Below are 21,263 nucleotides of genomic sequence, written 5' to 3' on the forward strand. Positions count from 1 at the left end.
AAACGATGGCTTTCGTTTCTGTGAGACTTCATTGTTAGTAGGGACGTGTGTTCAGAAGCCTTAGCGACGATTTTCATGCGCTGCATTCTGAATTACACTTCTCTAGAGTGGTTAATCAGCCTATTTAACCTTCTTCGTTCAAAGAAAGAAAGGAAGAATGAAAGGCAGAAGGAGCGAAAGAAGGAAAGAAAATATAGGCCGACGTTGAATGATACCACGCGTGGTCAGGCCACACGCTTGGTCAATGCGATACGGGTCAAACATAAGTAGAATCCTGCAAAAAAAAAAATGGCTACCCCAAAGGTTGTAGCTGCGAGACGCTGACGCAAACTGCAGCCGACCACTTGGCCACGCCAGGCAAGTGTTACTCACACTGCACTACAGTAAAGTGACTCGCTCTTGTTGTTCTCTTTTCCCCTTTGTACGTGCGGGTGCTCGCACTTCGTAAGGTGAGCATTCCTGCATTATCATTATTTTTCAGACTACCCTAAAGTTCAGTCTTAATCTGAGTAAAGGTTCATAAGCAAAGAAAGGCGCAAGAATAAATACTGGTGCCGATGCCTTCTGGGAGATACCGGAGAAGCTCATGGTTACCTCATGGCTTTGAGCACCGGCTTGGGACTGTTTGTTTACCGATCAAATGTCCGATTAGACTGCGTCCTAACTTTACCAGAGACTTGTACTGACGACTTTTGAAAAGTTCTGAGCAGAATTACCTGATACTTAAATGTATAAATAAAAAGGCCCGAGGATGGGGAAATAGTGAAATTCGTGACGTTTCCGAGACTAGAAAAAAAAAAAAAGAAGTTCGTCATCAGCTCCTCCGCTGTAATAACGATCCTTCGACCGCCAAATAAATAAAATCAGCGTGATGGAAGAAGATTCTACCAGCACAATTTGACTGAGTTTTCCCTCTTTATTGGTTCTTTTAATATCAAGGCTGTATCATCCCTTATCAGAGGGGCGGCCTGGCGCCTTGTATGCAGTCTACCTTCTGTCTTCTCCTTGAGCGCTATCCGCACAGTTCCCGGCGTTCCTCAGCCGCCGCGTCTTGGTAGAGGGCCTCGGGCTGGAGCCCCCGACGCGGGTCTGGGCGTCGGCAGGCACTGCTTCTTCGCGGTCCTCGTGAAGCGATCGCCGACAACCGTCTGGATGAGCTGTAAACATACGTTTCCGAATTAAGAAAACAAGAAACGAGGGAGCTTCTTTAGAGTGTCTCGATAATAAACTGAGGGACTTAATTCATTCATTCATTCATCCATTCATTCATTCATTCATTCATTCATTCATTCATTCATCCATCCATTCATTCATTCATTCATTCATTCGCTGCACAAGAACTTCGCACTTCAGTGCTCCTCTTGAATGTTTTTTTTTTTTAAATAAATTGAGGCATTTCGTTGCATTCATTCAGTCATTCGCAACAGAAAAACACCCCACGTCAGTGCTTCTCTTGAGTGCCTGGGTAACAAACTGAGGTATTTTGTTGCATTATTTAAAAAAAAATATTATTTCGGCGTACTTCTAAAGTCCGTTCTCCCATTTGCACAATACATGGAGGAAGGGAGGTGGGGAGAGGGTTCACGAATAATTATCGCGCAAACTGGTGTGCAAGTGTTACGATTTCCTCACGCTTTACAATAATGAATAGTATTGAATGCGAGTAGCGGAAGCAGCTAGTACAAGTAAGAATGCAGGAATGGCAACTAGATGAGGCACGACACCATTAAAATCTCGAGCGCGGCCATGCCATGTGTAACGCCGCTTTATTTTTGTTATTTTTTATGCACTGGGCGATCTCTACTGTCCACCATCTTTCCCTCCTCTTCGCCCACTTTCTATATCCTACCATGCTTTTTTTAGCAGTAAGCCGGTATTAAGACGAGCTAGGTTATGGCAAACTATCAGGTATAATGAACGCTGTACATTTAGTCAGTTTCCGATAGTCCCAAAGCGAAAGAAATTAGCTTAAAAGAAAACGCTAATTCGGTTGAATCGAACTTCCGCGGTCTTAGCGACGCCTTGTACTGGGCCCAGCGAGAGGCCCTTATCGGTAATAGGGGATGCGACTCTGATAGCTACTGAAGAAGCAAGAGATGATTCTGTAAACAAAAAAAAAACAGCTACGCAAGTGTCGGTGATGATGTGGAAAGCTGAAGGGCCGACACTAAAAACAGTGATTGAGGATGTCCTCAATGTGCCCCTGCAGTCTAACAATTGTGGTGAGGACACCGCCCAGCGGTGCTGACACATGGTCCATCTGATAACGGCCCGAATCCTTCGGTACGCTTTTTTCTTTTTCAGCAAATAAGAGCAATGAAGAAATATTTACCAGGTAGAGCGCACTGGTTTGCAAAATGGCGAAAAGCAACGATTACTCATCAGCTTATAGTGCATAAACCAATGCTTTGTACCATAAAAATCCGAAAGATGTCTAAGGCGAAAGCCTCATATACCCCATGAAACGAAAGACCTGGCGTCCGATGTTGTCATCGGATGGCAAGAAAATGAAGTGACCAAGTGATGACGTTACGTTCCCCGCGCTGGACCTGCTGCAGCTCGCACTGCGAAATCCCACGGTGAAAGCCAAGGCGTCGGCCGGACGCCATGGCCCACACCCAATATTGGATTAAGATGGATTAAGATGAAGTAAAGTTGATTAACGTGATTAATGTGAATTAAGGTTGGTACAAATTAGAGCAAGGTGGATTAAAGCAGAGTTTTAATTTAACGTGATAATTTAGACAAGTCCTCTTGCTTTCGCATTCAGCGTTTCGATGTACGCATGCTTCCAGTACTGCTTGATTATGCAATGCATCCATGACTTGTGGTATCGCTTATGAATTAAATGCATTTTCTTTATCTATGAAAGCCATATAAAAATGATGGTTGTATTCCGATTACTCCTCAATTACCTGATGGACGACATGAATGTAAATCGACGTCTTTGCTGGAGAGACAGCGCGTTGGCTGCCCGCTAATTCCTGACGTAAGCAGTGACGTCGCCCAGAGGAGGGTGGCTGCGCGCTCTTCCGCCTCAGCGTTGCTGTTTCGCACGCTCCTAGAGACGCAGTTCGCCGCTCAGTGTGTGTTTGTGTGTGTGTGTGTTCGTGTGTGTTTGCGTGTGTGTTTGTGTGTGTGCTTGTGTGTTAGTGTGTGTGTGTGTGCTCGTGTGTGTGTTTGTGCGTGTGTATTGGTGTGTGTTTGTGTGTGTGTTTGTATGTGTTTGTGTGCTTGCGTGTGTGTTTGTGTGTGTGTGCTTGTGTGTGTGTGTTTGTGAGTGTGTGTTTATGTGTGTGTTCAGGTGTGTTTGCGTGTGTGTTTGTGTGTGTGTGTTTGTGTGTGTGTGTGCTTGTGCGTGTGTTTGTGTGTGTTTGCGTGTGTGTATCTGTGTGTTTGTGTTTGTGTGTGTGTTTGTGTGTGCGTGTGTGTGTGTGTGTTTGTGTGTGTGTGTTTGCGTGTGTGTTTGTGAGTGTGTGTTTATGTGTGTGTTCATGTGTGTTTGCGTGTGTGTGTTTGTGTGTGTGTGTGTTTGTGTGTGTGCTTGTGCGTGTGTTGGTGTGTGTTTGCGTGTGTGTTTGTGTGTGTGTTTGTGTGTGTGTGCGTGTGTGTTTGTGTGTGTGTTTGTGTGTGTGTGTTTGTTTGTGTGTGTTCGTGTGTGTTTGTGTGTGTGTTTGTGTGTGTGTATGCGTGTGTGTGTGTTTGTGTGTGTGTCTGTGTGTGTGTTTGTGTGTGTTAGTGTGTGTGCTTGTGAGTGTTTGTGTTTGTGTGTGTGTGTGTTTGAGTGTGGGTGTTTGTGTGTGGGTGCTTGTGTGTGTGTTTGTGTGTGTTTGTGTGTGTGTTCGTGTGTGTTTTTTGTGTGTACTTGTTCGTGTGTGTTTGTGTGTGTGTGCGTGTCCTTGTGTGTGTTTGTATGTGTTTGCTTGTGTTTGTGGTTGTGTGTGTTTGTGCGTGGGTGAGGTTGTGTGTGTGTTTGTGTGTGTTTGTTTGTTTGTGTGTGTTTGTGTGTGTTTGTTTGTTTGTGTGTGTTTGTGCGTGTGTTCGTGTGTGCTAGTGTGTGTGTTTGTGCGTGTGTGTTTGCGTGTGTGTATCTGTGTGTTTGTGTGTGTGCTTGCGTGTGTGTTTGTGTGTGTTTGTGTGTGTGTTTGTGTGTGCGTGTGTTTGTGTGTGTGTGTTTGCGTGTGTGTTTGTGAGTGTGTGTTTATGTGTGTGTTCATGTGTGTTTGCGTGTGTGTGTTCGTGTGTGTTTGTGTGTGTGTGCTTGTGCGTGTGTTTGTGTGTGTTTGCGTGTGTGTATCTGTGTGTTTGTGTGTGTGTTTGTGTGTGTGTGTGTGTTCGTGTGTGTTTGTGTGTGTGTTTGTGTGTGTTTGTGTGTGTGTGTTCGTGTGTGTTTGTGTGTGTGTTTCGTGTTTGTGTGTGTGTCGTGTGTTCGTGTTTGTGTGTGTTTGTGTGTATGTTTCCATGTGTGTTAGTGTGTGTGTTTGTGAGTGTTTGTGTGTGTGTTTGTGTGTGTGTGTGTGTTTGAGTGTGTGTGTTTGTGTGTGGGTGCTTGTGTGTGTGTTTGTTCGTGTGTGTTTGTGTGTGTGTGCGTGTCCTTGTGTGTGTTTGTATGTGTTTGTTTGTGTGTGTGTGTGTGTGTGTGCGTGTCCTTCTGTGTGTTTGTATGTGTGTTTGTGTGTGTTTGTGCGTGGGTGAGGTTGTGTGTGTGTTTGTGTGTGTGTGTGTGTGTTTGTGTGTGTTTGTTTGTTTGGGGGTGTGTGTTTGAGTGTTTGTTTGTTTGTGTGTGTGTTTGTGTGCGTTTGTGCGTGTGTTTGTGTGTGTGTTTGTGTGTTTGTGTGTGTGTTCTTGTGTGTGATTGTGTGTGTGTGATTGTGTGTGTTTGTGTGTGTGTGTGTGATTGTGTGTGTTTGTGTGTGTGTTTGTTTGTGTGTTTGTATGTGTGTGTGCTTGCGTGTGTGTGTTTGTGTGTGTGTGTTTGTGTGTGTGTGTGTGGGTGCTTGTGTGTGTGTGTTTGTGTGAGTGTGTTTGTGTGTGTGTGCTTGTGTGTGTTTATGTGTGTTTGTGTGTGTGTTCGTGTGTGTTTGTTTGTGTTTGTGTGTGCTTGTCTTTGTGTGTTTGTATGTGTTTGTGTTTGTGTGTGTGTTTGTATGTGTGTGTTTGTGTGTGTTCGTGTGTGTGTGTGTGTTTGTTTGTGTGTGTGTTTGTGTGTGTTTGTGTTTGTGCGTGTGTTTGTGCGTGCTCGTGTGTGTGTTCGTGTGTTTGTGTGTGTGCTCGTGTGTGTGTTTGTGTGTGTGTTTGTGCGTGTTGGTGTGTGTTGGTGTGTGTGTGTGTTTGTACGTGTTTGCGTGCTTGCGTGTGTGTTTGTGTGTGTGTGTTTGTGTGTGTGTGTTTGCGTGTGTGTTTGTGAGTGTGTGTTTATGTGTGTGTTCATGTGTGTTTGCGTGTGCGTGTTCGTGTGTGTTTGTGTGTGTGTGTTTGTGTGTGTGCTTGTGCGTGTGATTGTGTGTGTTTGCGTGTGTGTATCTGTGTGTTTGTGTGTGTGTGCTTGTGTGTGTGTTTGTGTGTGTTTCGTGTTTGTGTGTGTGTCGTGTGTTCGTGTGTGTTTGTGTGTATGTTTCCATGTGCTCGTGTGTGTGTTTGTGTGTGTATGCGTGTGTGCGTGTTTGTGTGTGTGTCTGTGTATGTGTGTTTGTGTGTGTTAGTGTGTGTGTTTGTGAGTGTTTGTGTGTGTGTTTGTGTGTGGGTGCTTGTGTGTTTGTGTGTGTGTGTTTGTTCGTGTGTTTGTGTTTGTGTGTGTTTGTGTGTGTTTGTTTGTGTGTGTGTGTGTCGTGTGTTTGTGTGTGTGCTCGTGTGTGTGTGTTTGTGCGTGTGTGTTGGTGTGTGTTTGTGTGTGTGTGTGTGTTTGTATGTGTTTGTGTGCTTGCGTGGGTGTTTGTGTGTGTTTGTGTGTGTGTTTGTGTGTGTGTGTTTGCGTGTGTGTTTGTGAGTGTGTGTTTATGTGTGTGTTCATGTGTGTTTGTGTGTGTGTGTGTGTGTGTGTGTGCGTGCGCTTGTGCGTGTGTTTGTGTGTGTTTGCGTGTGTGTATCTGTGTGTTTGTGTGTGTGGGCGTGTGTTCGTGTGTGTTTGTGTGTGTGTTTCGTGTTTGTGGGTGTGTGTCGTGTGTTCGTGTTTGTGTGTGTTCGTGTGTATGTTCCCATGTGTTTGTGTGTGTGTTTGTGTGTGTGTATGCGTGTGTGTGTGTTTGTGTGTGTCTGTGTGTGTGTGTGTCTCTGTGTGTGTGTTTGTGTTAGTGTGTGTGTTTGTGTGTGGGTGCTTGTGTGTGTGTGTGTGTTTGTGTGTGTGTTCGTGTGTGTTTGTGTGTGTTTGTTCGTGTATGTTTGTGTGTGTGTGCGTGTCCTTGTGTGTGTTTGTCTGTGTGGGTGTGTTTGTGTTTGTGTGTGTATGTGTGTGTGTTTGTGTGTGTGTTTGTGTGTGTGTGCGTGGGTGAGGTTGTGTGTGTGTTTGTGTGTGTGTGTGTGTGTGTTTGTGTGTGTTTGTGTGTGTGTGTCTGTGTGTGTTTGCTTGTTTGTGTGCGTGTGTCTGTGTGTGTTTGTGCGTGTGTTTGTGTGTGTGTTTGTGTGTGTGTTTGTGTGTGTGTGATTGTGTGTGTTTGTGTGTGTGTTCTTGTGTGTGTGTGTTTGTGTGTGTGTGTGTTTGTGTGCGTTTGTGCGTGTGTTTGTGTGTGTGTTTGTGTGTTTGTGTGTGTGTTCTTGTGTGTGATTGTGTGTGTGTGTCTGTGTGTGTTTGTGTGTGTTTGTGTGTGTGTGTGTTTGTGGGTGGGTGCTTGTGTGTGGGTGCTTGTGTGTTTGTGTGAGTGTGTGTGTGCTTGTGTGCGTTTATGTGTGTTTGTGTGTGTGTTCGTGTGTGTTTGTGTGTGTGTTTGTGTGTGCGTGTCTTTGTGTGTGTATGTGTTTGTTTGTGTTTGTGTGTGTGTGTTTGTGTGTGTTCGTGTGTGTGTGTGTGTTCGTGTGTGTGTGTGTTTGTGTGTGTTTGTTTGTGTGTTTGTTTGTGTGTGTGTGTGTTTGTTTGTGTGTGTGTGTTTGTGTGTGTGCGTGTGTTTGTGTGTGTGTTGGTGTGTTTGTGTGTGTGTGTTTGTGTGTGTGTGTTTGTGTGTGTTTGCGTGTGTGTGTTTGTGTGTGAGCTTGTGTGTGGTTGTGCTTGTGTGTGTGTGCTTGTGTGTGTTTGTGTGTTTGTGTTCATGTTCTTGTGTGTGTGTGTGTTTGTGTGTCTTTGTATGTGTATGTGTGTGTGTGTGTGTTTGTGCGTGTGTGTGCGTGCGTGTGTGTGTGCGTGTGTGTGTGTGTGCACGTGAGCCCGCTGAAATTAATTAAAGGTTCGAACGTTAATTAGGAGATTTATGCCAATTAGCGACTCATTACCACAAGTCACTCGTCACCGCCTAATCGCCACGGCTGACGGCATGTCTTCGCCGGAACCGCGCTTCTATTTAAAAGCCGCAATTTTTAAATATTACATACATCATTTGTATAAACATACTAGTATATAGCGGCTCGCGATGACGATGGCCGATGGAGGGCCATAGGTTCGGGAATCACATGGACCACAGGAGACTTTTGGGGGACGCCAACGTTCCTGCAGTAAACCTAAAGGTATGACGATTATGATGATCGTGCGAAAGCAAACGGTGGGACCGCATTTAGTTATAGGTAAGTTTGCCGGCGAACACGAAGGGTACGTGCGGTACTAATTAAAAGTGAGGATGCTCTCGCATGCGGAAGTTTTCAGGTTTCAATGGTTCAGGCCTGTATAGGTCCCCTTTGAGAGCTGACGAGAGGAAGCCGTTTACGAGTTGTGTGACGGCACAGGCAGAAAAAAAACGTTTTCTAGCACTGGCACAGAATAACGTAGTGCCACCGTGCTCAATTCCTCGTATCTTAATTGTCCGGCTTACCTGTGTAAGAACTGTTGGCCCAGTGCCGAAGGGACGTGGTTGCCGAGGCCTCCTTGGTTCAGGAACCGCGTGGCACGTTCTCGTCGAATGAGGAGAAGGAGGGCGCGTACGGGGGCACCGCCAGATGGCGGCCCGGAAGCAGCACGGTCTGGAATATTTTGGAAACACATAAACTTTTTAGGCAGGAAATCTGCAACAATACATCATATTCCAGACGAAGATGGAAACAAACTGGAAGGGGACGCAGCATTAAATTACGTCCGAAAAATAACATTCGATTTTTTTCCAAAGCAATGATAACGTGCTATTTGAGGGAAAAAAAGGAACACGAAACAGAACCAGACGGAGAAGGAGCTAGTGCTCACAAATTTCAGTTGAAGCGAAGAATAGATTAATTTGCTCAAATTGTTCAAACTGCTCTCAGTTCTCTGAAAAGCTGGAACTGGACGCTTAAATCTATACCCGTGCAAATGCGTGTATAGTGACACTCATTTAAGAGAACAATACACAAATTTATGAAAATTGCTTTTCCTAAAATAACATAAGCAGACAGCCTATTAGAGTGTCTGCACAGCCCTGTTCTCACTTCTCTAAAAAGCTGTAACTGGACGCATATATCTATACCCCTTCCAATGCACGTAAAGTGACAGCAATTTAAGCCGAAAATATACGAATTTATGAAAATTGCTTTTCGCGGAAAGAACCTAAACATATATCCCGTTAGAATGTCGGCGCAGCCCTGTTCTAACTTCTCTAAAAAGCTGTAATTGGACGCGCAAGAAACCACCCCTGAAAATGCACGTATAGCGACACTATATTTTATACTTGTCTTCTTGCTAATTTCAAGCTAACAGGTTGATTATTAGAAAAGAATATCACAGCAACATTTTCATTTTCTGGGAGCACCAAAATTTCAGCGCATGTACGTCACTGTGACGTCACAGGTGTCAATGTTTCTTTGTATTTTGACCGCTGTGGTATAGTAAAGGTTACTTTCGTTCTGTGAGCATCTTTCGTTCTGTGAGCAGATACTCCACATTTGCCTATAAAAAATTAACTAGGCCGAGCCAGACGCCGACAGAATTCATCAAGTCAAGCCTCCCCTTGCGGCAGGAAAGGCTTTTGTGGTGTCGTATAAAGGTACCTCGCTAATACAGCTGAAAAAGTACTTATTCTCTTTGTTGTCCCTTTAAATAACTTCGGGGGTTAACCATCCTGAAAAGTGCACAATACGCTATGAAGTGCGTCACATAGTTTATGGAGGGGTGCGGAAAACTTTGGAACTTCCTTTTTTATTGAAATGAATATTAGAAGAGGTTGGCGCCTTTATGGCGACACCGGCTACTCCTTATCAATTAGCAAACGAAACAAATTTGCGTAAAAAGGGCCACTAATGACACAAAATATGGCACTCAATAGTACACCAGGTGAACAAAAACTATACAGTCTAACAGTACATGAATCGCAAAGTTTTGTGCATGAGTTTAGTACACAATGGCATATATAGACAGATATCTTGAATAGCTGAGCACATAACACATGTAATTACACTGCAAACACAAAACACAATCACACACTGCGTAAAGATCACGATCACCACATAAATGAATATTTAACCCAGAACAACACCCATATCACTCATTTAGCTTATTAGGATCATCTGAAACTTAATATTTCCCCAAAATGTTCGTTTCTTCGAAAAACTTTTTGAGAGCATGAAGTGCTCTTTTCTGAAGGCGCGCCGACAGAATACTTGGCCATGGACAAAGTATAGCTTTTTAGAGTTGAATCGTCTTCTGTCCAAAAGCAACAAATTTCCTTGCCATACCATTCGTTGCGGATCGTATTTAGTGCACTCGAGGAGATGATGCACATCTTCGTCTGGATGGCCACAAGAACGCTGCGGACCAGAGGCACGTTTTATTCTGTATAAGAAGTGTCTCGTAAATGCAGTGCCAAGCCGCAGACGGTGCACCAAGGTTTCAGATATTGTTTTCTCTTAGATTTTCCGGCATTGATAGGTTTATACATAGGTCTATAAAGTATAACTCCGAGCCCTTAGATTGCCGATCAAACCAGGTAGTTTTGCTGAGACGACAGGAAATCTGGATCAGATCTCAGGATCAGATGGACTTCACTACTCAACAGGGGAAGATTGGTTGTCTCTGCGGTATTGTGCGCCCAATTCGTAGCTGCGTCCGCTGCAGTATTACCAGGAATATTGCAGTGCCCAGGTATCAACTGAAATGCAATTACGTGGTTCATTGCGCTTGCTTTTGTATGTTACTTGGGAACTTCATGGGGTTATTCAACGTACACGAAGAGTCTTTGTTTTACTGGAACTGTATAGTGTAGTATAACATTGACCAACACTGCGATTTTGCTTGAGCGACCATTTTAACTCTGTCGCCGTGCAATCGGGCGGGCGTTGACGACGTTCCAGCGAGCACTTGGTCACAAAGACAACTTTTTTCAGTGTCTGCATCATACCAGGGCTTAGGCATTTGCATACTGTTTCTTATTATATGCGTCGGTTGGGAGAACAGCCTCAAAATAAAAGTTTCGTGATGTTCTGTCAATACCTTTGAACAGGGAAGGCAGCATTACGGCAGAAACGCAGCGCCCTAATTGTTCGCACCTACGCAAGACTGTCCGTGAGAGAAAACTGCCGAAAGCTGCCCAAACGGAAGCGTTGCATTCTGATTATGCTATTCCAGCTAACCCCCAACGCAAGACTTAAATATGATGACGACCGTAAATTGTAAGTGTATAGCGTCATCTTAAACGACTGGGGGCGCTAACAAAACAGACTCAATTAGGTCAGCTTCCTAAAAATCGGTTCACATTTTTCACTGTTTAAATGCAAACTTTTCGCTCAGGTGGGCAAATGTAGCCCTAAAATCTTGCGACTTCCGAAGAACACACGCGTGCTATTATTGCCCGCCAACGAGACAATGCCACCTCCAAGAAAACAGTACTACCAGTGTCAAATGTAACTTGAGCAGCGGAGCGCGTGGCCCAAGCATAAGTGAAGATATAGTGCGCGCCGTTCAGTCATCACCCCTGACATGCGGTTTGGCCGCACTGCGCGATTCCCCCAATAGCGAGCTATTTTGGCTTTCGCGGTTCTGGTTCTTACACTTGAAAGGAAGAAAATAAAAGCGAAAGAAAACAGCAGCGAAAATATTGCAGTTTACGACAAGTATTGTCGTACGATTCGCCGAAACCATAAGTGCTATCGGTGCCAAATGAAACGCCGACAGCGCTGCCGGCATGGTGAAGACTGCACCGTCATCATCAGAGACAGATCGGCACGTGCTGTTTACCGCTTGTGCACCGCATTCGATCGGCAAACTTGCGCAGCGCGGTACTGCTTGCAGCCGCGACGGCGGCCGGCGCGTGGACGAGCCGAGCGCGTTGGGCCGTTTGACATAACAGAAGCGAAAATGTCTATAACTCACACCCTTAGGGTGTCCGTTATATAGATAACACCCGAAGGGTGTGAGTTATAGACACATTTACACCTTTTTTCACTTTTTATGGTGTAAATTATTTTACAGTGCGTGGACGAGGCGAGCGCGTTGGGCCGTTTGACATAACAAAAGCGAAAATACGGTTAAAACTCGATTTAGCGAAACCTGACTTTACGAAGTTCCCGATATAACGAAAAAATTTCCGTTCCCCGGCAGGCACCCGTAGAGTTGAATGCTGTCATCAACCCGAATTAACGAAACTACCTTGGCCGAACTCGATTTAACGAAGTCTTTCCTTAAATACCTTAGTAAAAAAAAAACGGTGATTTCTTTCTAATTTTGACACAGACGGGTTTTTCTTCGAGCGCGCGCTCTTATGCTAACGCGTTATAACGTCTAGGCATCCTAGTAACGGCCCTAGCTTTATTTTCAGGAGGCTGCACGCCAGATCCATGCACGGAACTGTGGACTAAACACCACCTCGATAGAGGCGACGTTGGTTGCTTTTGTTATTTGATGGTTTATTCAACAGGCGGTTGTATTAGCTGCAGATACGATGCCGCGGTACCTTTTGCATGTCGCTACGTTACAATTTTAGGTTTCGGAGGACCGAGAAATTCATTTCTCGATTTTACAAACTTCCCGATTTCACTTCATCACTTCGTTAAATCGAGTTTCAACTGTATCTCACTATAGGGGGATCGCGCAGAGCGGCCAGATCGGGTGTGCGTGTCATAGAGTCGTGATGAGTGGGCGGCGCGGGCACTATACCTTCACTTACGCCTTGGGTCACGTGCTCCACTGTTCACGTTTCGTTTCCCGCCGACAGTACACGTATGTGTTTTGATGGCAAGAGATATATCATTAGTCTTATCAAGATCAAGCGAGAGCAAGCGAAAGCGTTTCTCGGCTTTTCTAAACAACATTGGATTGTGGCCTTCCGTTCCGCCAACGTATAGTTACTCTTCTGACGACCAAAATAGAGTAACCACGCTTGCAACACAATTTCCAACTTATTAACGCAAAAAAATTTGCGATACTTACCGCAACTGCTGCCACTGTCGTCCGCAGCCAGGCACCGACAACGCTCTGCCGCTTTCACATCTGCATTGCGCATGCGCGACCGTTTCCCAGGCGACCGAGCAGAGTTAACCGGCAGCATAGGTTACGCTTCGTTTTTCTTCCATCGCGGCATTCCTTTTCGCTATCCTTATCGTCTATCGTACACGCTGCAGGGTTGAATTGATCACATTCGCACCATCAGCACTTCGTAGCCCTCATCGACATTTTGAGACCTTGATGTGGGACGCTATTCAAACGTGCGACCTTGCAGTGAATTGCTGCGGCTTCATTCGCTGAACTCTTCGGTCCTCCTAAAGTGTACGGTGCTCAGCGATTTTTCGTTACATAATAAATTACATAGCCATCGATATATAAACGGATATGAGATTAAATGTTCGCGCATGCGGGCGTTCTGCATAGATCCGAGGTATTATGTGTGAAGCTTTGTGAAAAATGGGAACAACTGTCAGTTACCTTAGTAAACAAAGAAAGGAAACGATCTAAGTTGTAGTTCGCTTTTGTTTCTATAAAGAACAAGCTTCCAATAAAATAAATATTAAGATATATCCCAATAGAATTGCTCTTGACTGGTACTATAAAAAAATTTACACCCTTTGGTCTGTATTTTGTCCCCAAACAATAATCATCTGTCTTGCCCGCATTTCTTTAACGCTTCGAGCCCGGTAGTTCCTAGTGACGAACGGCTTGCGCGTTATCAGCTTGACACAGCACTCTCGACAGGAAAGTAGCGAGCGCCGAGTTTTCAAGAGAGGAAACGCAAGCAAGGCAGATGACGATTATCTTTTGGGTACAAGATAAGCCCCAAAGGGTGGAAACTATTTTTTTAGGGCGTACGTACTTCTGCGATTGCATCGCTCTCGATACGATTACGTCATATGGAGTTGCAGATCACTTTGTGATAACTTGTTCACAATTGCACAAGATCATTGTGTCCTCCATTATTTTGTGTCGCAGTTGTAATATGTGCGTCTTTGAAATTTCCGCTGCTTCTGCTTGCTGTTTACTTATTGTAATATTCAATTGAATTATGGGGTTTTACGCGCCAAAACACTTATTTTGAGGCACGACGTAGTGGGGGACATTGGATTAATTTTGGCCACCAATGGATCTTTAATGTGCCCCAACGCATGGGACACGGGCGTTTTTCACATTTCGCCCCTATCGAAATGCGACCGACGCGGTCGGATTTGATATCGCAACCTCGGGCTTACACTATAAGAAAAGTTTACACCCATTTAGTCGTATATTGCCACACAATAAACGTCATCTGTCTTGTCCGCATTTCCTTTCTTTAGCGCTGCGTGCCCGGTACTTCCCAGTAATGAACGGCATGCGCGTTATCAGCATGACATAGCATTGCCGACAGGAAATTTAGTAGCGGGCGCGGCGTTTTCAAGAAAGGAAACGCAAGCAAGGCAGATGACGATTATCGTTGCGTGGCAGATATGCACCCCAAAGGGTGTAAACTTTTCTTAGAGTGTAACGTGAAGAGGGAAGCGACGACGCGTAGCTCACACGTGATTTTCGAAAAGCTAGAGCAGCGCACCGTGCAGTCGCCCACATTGGCGTAGTGGCGCGTTCCACTGACGTGGATCGCGCACTGCAACCGTGGGTAAATCCCTGGTCCGACGTGAACTCCGTGGAAGCACACCTACCTGGTCGACTGGTGAGAGAGTGACGCAGCGGACATTGGGCGATGGGCTATACTACGTCTCGGAGTACCGTAGCGGACATTGGGCGATGGGCTGTACTACGTCTCAGAGTGCCGTAGCGGACATAGGGCGATGGGCTATACTACGTCTCAGCAACTGCATGCAAACATACCTACCTGATTGGCTATGGTCCGTTTGGGGTCCGCTTCAACAACTCCGCACAGGACAGATGTTCGCAGGAAGATGAAGAATTGATCAACAGTGGTCGGTCAAGCTATGTGTCTGGCTGGAGCGAGTGTACCGACGACGGGACTTCGTGATGGCCTATCATGCGAACAAGACCTTCCGCCTTAAGAGATGTATCTGAATTGGAAGCCTTCATCTAAACGATGCCATGATGATCGTTGCGTTCCCATCAGCGCGGTCACGACAGGCGTCATTTAGAACCAGTCAAGCATGAGCTTCAAGTTACAGTTATGACACATTTATGAATATGGGGGCAGTCGTGTTTGCCGGCTGTGACGTCTGAATGGTACAGCAATGGTGAATATAATCTTTACAGTCCAAACACTCGCCCGAAACTTTCCATGTGCAGTCAGTGATATGTTTTCCGTTTTCTTGAACTTATCATGCGGTTTGATTGGAATAGTTGATGAATTCAAATGAATTCCACAAGCAGAACAAGTTATGCGCGGCATTTTTGGACTGCGTATGGGAACGTTTCGGTGAAGTGCAATCTGAACTATTATAAAGAGAAAAGCAAGACGAGTGCTTGAAAATGATCAGAGGTACACATTCTTTGTTCGGTTCTTTTATTGCGTAGTGATTTTTTTTAAATCTCCGCTTCGTATGTACAGACATAACACACATTCAGAGCACATTCATTCGTAGGTTGTTTCTTTTTTTTGTACACAAGCATCATTTCCATCTACCTACGTCGCCGGTGGCACATTTCGCCAGGCGCTCATTTCTTACGTCGACACTCTTTTCGTGTGTAGTGCGTGTTGGCTCTATAAATCTCGCCTAAATATGGCTCTCTATTTGCCAGTTGTAGAAAAAAAAGACATCAAAATGGCGCATCACAAACACCGAGATGCTCCGACACAGAACAAGTAGGCATTTCCACTACCACAATAAGCTACGTTCTCGAAAGTTACAGCCCAAAGGATGCGGCTTTTAAACGGAGAAGGCAGTGATAAATTTTACACACGCAACTCACGCTGCCCACGTCCTGTGTCACAAACGTTTCTCGACAGGCTGTACGTAACGTAATAGAAAGTTTGTGCTCGTACGTAAACGTTTTACGCTAGAAACGCACAAGTGACAAGTCGCGTTGGTGGCGCCATCGTGTGGCACATTCTCTAACCGGCGATGACAAAGCTATTATTACAGTGACCAGCCATATTCTACTAGTAGGCGGTGTAAAGCGTCGGCGTTTGATGTAATCGCAAACTTGCGCAGTCTGTTTTCCTTCGACGAGAACACCCACGTGACATAAACGTTTCTAATGTGTTACGGTTGGGCAAAGCGTCGCTACCCATGTTGCTACTACCGTCCATGTTTCCGATATTCCATGAAGTATGCAACAATACCAGTGCGAACAAAGTGAAACCCTTAGAGTGTTTGCGTAGATCACTGCGATTTATGCAATACCGAAACACCGGAAACTTGCATGGCAACCCCACTGCTCTAAGCGGCATTTTGTGGCAGTCTGTTGAACCACAAAGCAGAGCTTTTTTTTTCGGTACTGCTCTTATGGAAAATAGAAATTCACCGGCGATTACGATAGCCCCTAATGCGAAATTTGAGCGTAGCTCTATACGTGTTTTCATTTCGCTGTGCACTTGCTGGCGCGGACAAGCTGTCTTGGTGCGGCACGTTGCAAACGGAGCGAAGTGTGGCGCGACTGCCTCGCAAATCGGGAGATCGCGAGAGGCAGCAAGTGAAGGACGCGTGGGCACGATTCACAGCAGCCGTCGACAGACCTCCGCTCATGCAACGCTTTGTTTCCATGTATAGTGTCAGTGGCGTCATTGGCGAACAGACGATGTGTGCTACTCTGGAACCATCTTGTAACGGTCGTTCCTGCAGAGCCTGTCTTGTGTGGCACTACGCATTTCTTCTCACCCTTTCGCCATACCCTCCTCCTCCGCTTTCCACCTCATGGTTACGCTGCACCCTCCTCCTCCGATTTTCTCCTCACGCTTTCTTCGCTGTCGCCGTCTTTCATACCCCGCTGCGCTCTGCGTTCGTTCTTTCATCCTTCGCTGTGCTCGTTCACTCGATTACGAGGGACGCCGACGCTCGTTGCAGGAACGGGCGAAGCCTACGCTCTAAAACGTCGCTACATATTTTCATGATTACGATGTTGCCACGGTCTTCACACCAGCGACTGAGAAAAACATAGGTCGTCATGCAGTAACACTTTTGTACGTTGTGGCTGAACTCAATGTCACCAAATGGCGTCACGTCTGCGTTTCCAGTAGTAAATAGGAGCAAATTTATGTACAAGCTAAAACTTCCTAGTGACAAACTGAGCACGGTGTTCAAGAGCACACTTTCAGTCCACGCACGACGCTGTTATGGCAACATTGCGCTGGACCGCACAGGCATTTCGAACACTTCATGAATATTCAAGCGCTCATCGAACTCTAATTAAGGTCTGCAATGTAATCCCTCATGATTAGACACCGGAGTTGGGTACAATATCGACCACACACTCCACATTAGGGTAAAAGAAATGCCAGAGCTCGATCAAACTGAAACAGTTTGTCTTGCATCAAAAACGGACATTGCAGAGACTGCGCCTGAACCGCTTCTCAAAATTTAGCGCACAGCAAAAAGAGGCAGAGTTGAATGTCATCTGAACACTAACAAAACCCATCTGTTTGCTGTGCCAGCTGACAGAAAAGTTTGTTTTCGACCACTTTGTGCGCTTAAAAAAACTTTTATAGCAGGGTAGACGTGATTGCACTAGGTCGAAAAATAACGCAGTGTGAAAGTAACGCGTACTCAAGGAGGTTTTGGACGTACTCAGCAGAAGTGGCTCAGTTGCCTACTTCAAATGTACAGCGGTGTACCTTTACAGGGCACTCGCTGTTGCAAGGCTGGCTTTTCCCTGTACCAGCGGCGTGCTTATTGGCACTCTCGAGATTTTTTGCATAGCTTTCAGCAAGAGGCATGGGCTACATGTCTCTGGAACATGTGTTCAACGACTGGATGTCTTATACTGAAAAATAAAGCAGATTAACGAAACGAGTTTATAAGTGCTGAAAGAGATCTAGTAAAAAATTTTCATCTGTTTCGCATGTTTCTTACATTGTTCAAGGGAGAAACAGTGCTAGGAACAGTTAGCATTTGGGCAAACTGCTGTTAAGTACACTCGTCAAATCTGATTTTACATGTGCTATGGAAGGCCCACTGTGAAGCAGTGATACAGCATACAGAATTCAATGTTTATTGCATTGACTCGACAATGTGTAAGTCATCAAATGTGAGGCATGTGGTAGCATCATATGAACGCGAAGACTATGAAGGTTGAAGTGGAAACCTACGATAAAGTTATGGAAGATGTGATTACCCTGATGGTCTAGCGATGAAAAAGAGTACTGCAGCAGTGTGCTTGCCGTCGGTAAAAAGTACAAAATTGAACTTTACAGCAGGAAGGAATGAAAATTTGGATTATATTCATAAACCGTAGCAGCGCCATCTCACAATAAAGTTCAGAGCTGGCAACATTGATGGACTCATGCTTTCAACTCAGAGAAGTAGCAAGGCTACTCGCATGTGCAAATTGTTCTTGTGTAACATCTGTTAAGCGGATTACACATGACTTGTGTTTTATGGACTGATGGCAGTGTAGTATGCACGTTCGCGCAGAAAACGGGGAATCACGATGAAATCGTGCCAGAGAGTATCCATTTCAGAAAGTTTCTGCAGTAACTGTTACTGCCATTGCCCGTCTTTGCCAATGATAGCATCACCGATTGTGATTCTCGAATAAACAAGCGCTGGTAGCCGACATGTCAGCAGGTTGGCCACTGAGTTCAACTTGTTACCAGAAATGACACATCGTTGCAGTGGCGTTCATGCTCGTAACTATAACTCCATCTATGCGTGTGCATGAATCGCCATACTATACTTACCGCGAAAATGCTTTTAGCCACGTTTTCCTAACTTTGTGCAGATAAACTTGGTCCGCTTGCATCTTTACGAAAGATTGACGTACGTTTCGTGACAGTGTTCTGTTTAGACTAACTGTGGCACGTTTTATATAAGTTCACTTCAATAAAACGTACTTCTGGCCAACTTGCCAAAGTGAGTTCATTCAGGGACACGGAAAAAAGAAAAAACGAGTGGTGACAATCACAACTGTTGCTGCATGGTCAACTGTTTCAAAGTGAACTTCAAGAATTCAATGTTAAAATTGCACCGAAGAAGACACGCTGACATGCGATGCACAAAATGTCTACGAAGGTGATAGCTCCCTTGAAAAAAGCAAGCATTTGTCCAAATACGTAGGCCCATTAGATGAGAATGCGTCGAGCGTAAATATACCAAAGAAGCAAATATTTAATTACAAGAACAATCGGAAACTTGTAAAGCATATCACAAAACAACCAGCACGGAACTTTCACCAAGGTTTCAAGAGTCAAGTGCATGGTACAGTGATGTCTTCAGTGATAAAGTGAGAAAAAAAAAAACTGGTCAAATGTCGTGAGTTGCCGAGACGGCCCTGAACAAACAGGATGAACGGCGCACAGCATAGGGGCGCCTTCAAGTAGTAAAAAATACTAAGCAGTACACAAGCTATAGCGAAACACAACGAAACAGTAACCTGCAATTTAGGCAATTCACTACAAATATAAGGAATGCGGCCGCCTTTCCAGCGTAAAGGGGAAGGCCTCAGCACAAGACTGGGGCCTTTGCCACGAAAGACACGGTACTAACAATGTCCTTCATTTCTAAAGATGCACATGCTGGAAATGGCTGTCCTGGTTGTGGTACACGTGCTAGCAAAAATGCAAAGGGGGCACTCTTCCTCCGATTGGGAATCTGTGCGAGCCATATTTTCAGCATCGGACAGGCAACGAGAGAAATTCCCGTCAAAACAGATGCTTTTGAGGCAATAGCATAGCACTATATGCAGATGACAGTCCTCACCGCAACCTAGTGCAACCGGCAGTGCCTTCATCGGCAATGCCTCATGTCACCATTCAACATGCGGACTTGGCGTTACAAATGTCCAAACGCCAGCGCTCAACGCCAAGGATTTGTGTAATAGCATTCACGTGATTGTCCACACGGAGGCTCGTATTGGATGCCACGAAAGGAGCGTCAAGTAGACTGAGACAGAAAAAACGCACAGGTCCAAGCAAGTACGCCGACGAAATCACTCGAAGCAGACAGCCAAAGAACGAAGAGACGATTGTCTAACACGGCCAAATGCGCCACAATCTCGCGTAATGCACCTGTGACAGGGATCCGCCACCAGGGGTTGCGGGCACGTTGTGCACCGAGGTCCTTTTGACGCGTCGGTCGAAGACCGTGAGACGGACGGAACGTTGTTGATTCGGTGTAAGGTGATTAAGCTGTCCGCCTGGCCGCTGGGTGTCGCAAAACCGTCCTGAGGCGTGCCGATGGGTTCACACAAACTCGGTTGCACGGGTTTCGGGCAGCAGGCCGGCCTCGAACCCTCCACGGACCGAACGAAATGACAGGCCCGTCGAACCGATCCAGTCCGAGCGTCGCTAGAGAAAAGTTCATGTCACACCGCCTCTCCCGACATGGCCGTCTCACGCACAACGTCCACGTCTTCTCACCAACCTAAAGGACTAGCCGTTCTACCACAAACCTCTTAGAAACGTCGAGAGCGAGCCGGTGTGTTCCCTAGCAGGCGTATCCTTGTTCGAGCACCATCGCGGCCACCTGCTCAGCTGACCTGCACGCAAACACCTCAAAGACTTTCGTCTTGCAACCAACCCGCGTATGTTCTTTGACAAGCGCGAAGGCGTGCGTGCCAGCCACGTCCTCCAACAAAGAAAGAAAAATAATTCACGGCACATTTCTTTTTCGAAGATAGGGCAGAGACAATAACATTCACGTATTAAAACATTCACACTGGAAGCCTTAAAAAAGCAAAACAAACAAAAAAAGACCAGCGGTCGCAGAGAATGGCCAGTTGGTTCGTCTCCACGCCACCGGGTCACGACCTGGCTTGGCCAGTGAATCAGTGCAGCTTGTTCATCGTTTGCCCTTGCCCTTGATGCCGAGGAATTTCCAGAAGGATTGCTGGTTGGACGAGCAGGACTCGGTCACCGTGCGACCGGCGTTGTTGTTGTCCTCGACGGGCTTGTTGCTGGGCTCCTTCAGCATGTCCAGGAAGGTCTGGTCCGAGCGCGCAATCTTGGCCCTCGTGAGCGTGATGACCTGCGGCTGCTGAGCGGGCGGCTGCCGGCTGTGGTTGTTGTTGACCGCGTTGTTGCACAGCACCTTGGGATCCTCCACGAAAGCCTGTGGGGAGACGAACGGTGGGGCAATTCAAGCAGATGCTGAAAAACTGCAAGGTGGACGAGGAATCTAGCCACAGCGACACAGATGAAAGGCTATAGTAGAGCACGTTGTCGTGCCAAACACTCAGAAATATGGGCAACTTTAGTGGTGTATGCTGTCCCACAACAGTACTCGCAGTCCACATTGCGTGCCTCTCCGTTCATCGACGTTGCGCGCCCGGTACTTACCGGTCACGAATGGCATCCACTTTATCAGGGTGACATATCGTTTTTGGCAGGAAAGCTGTGAGCACAGTGTTCAAGAAAAGATGCCGAATATTCTCTGGGGACAGGATACACAGAGACGGGATTAAACTTTATTTTTGAGTGCAGTTAGTGCATGATTTTGATCAGAAGTGTGCCACAGCAACACTTCAAGAGCTTGCAATATATATCTAGTCTGCTCTACTGAAAATAAATTAGGCGGAGGCATCCGCCTGTCCGTGTTGTTTATACAGTCTGTGCAATTATTCAGCGCCACAATAAAGGTAAAAAGCACAAGAAAGGCATCGTTACATTTATGCAATGGCACTCCTTAAGCTCTCTTATAGC

At 45.8% G+C, this 21,263-nt stretch overlaps 1 protein-coding gene across 3 annotated transcripts in view; it reads right to left on the minus strand.

Annotated features, from left to right (window-relative positions):
• Positions 1-14,955: 14,955 nt before the first annotated feature.
• Positions 14,956-21,263, minus strand: part of LOC126539207 (uncharacterized) — a 161,083-nt gene continuing 154,775 nt past the window's right edge. For all 3 annotated transcript variants that reach the window (XM_050185956.3, XM_055075248.2, XM_050185955.3), the window contains exon 4: positions 14,956-20,673. In XM_050185956.3, the coding sequence (XP_050041913.1) occupies positions 20,404-20,673 (270 nt within the window). In that variant the 3' untranslated portion in view covers positions 14,956-20,403. The remainder of the gene's footprint in view (positions 20,674-21,263) is intronic.

This window comes from Dermacentor andersoni, chromosome 11, assembly GCF_023375885.2.
Source record: "Dermacentor andersoni chromosome 11, qqDerAnde1_hic_scaffold, whole genome shotgun sequence".
Taxonomy (NCBI): domain Eukaryota; kingdom Metazoa; phylum Arthropoda; class Arachnida; order Ixodida; family Ixodidae; genus Dermacentor; species Dermacentor andersoni.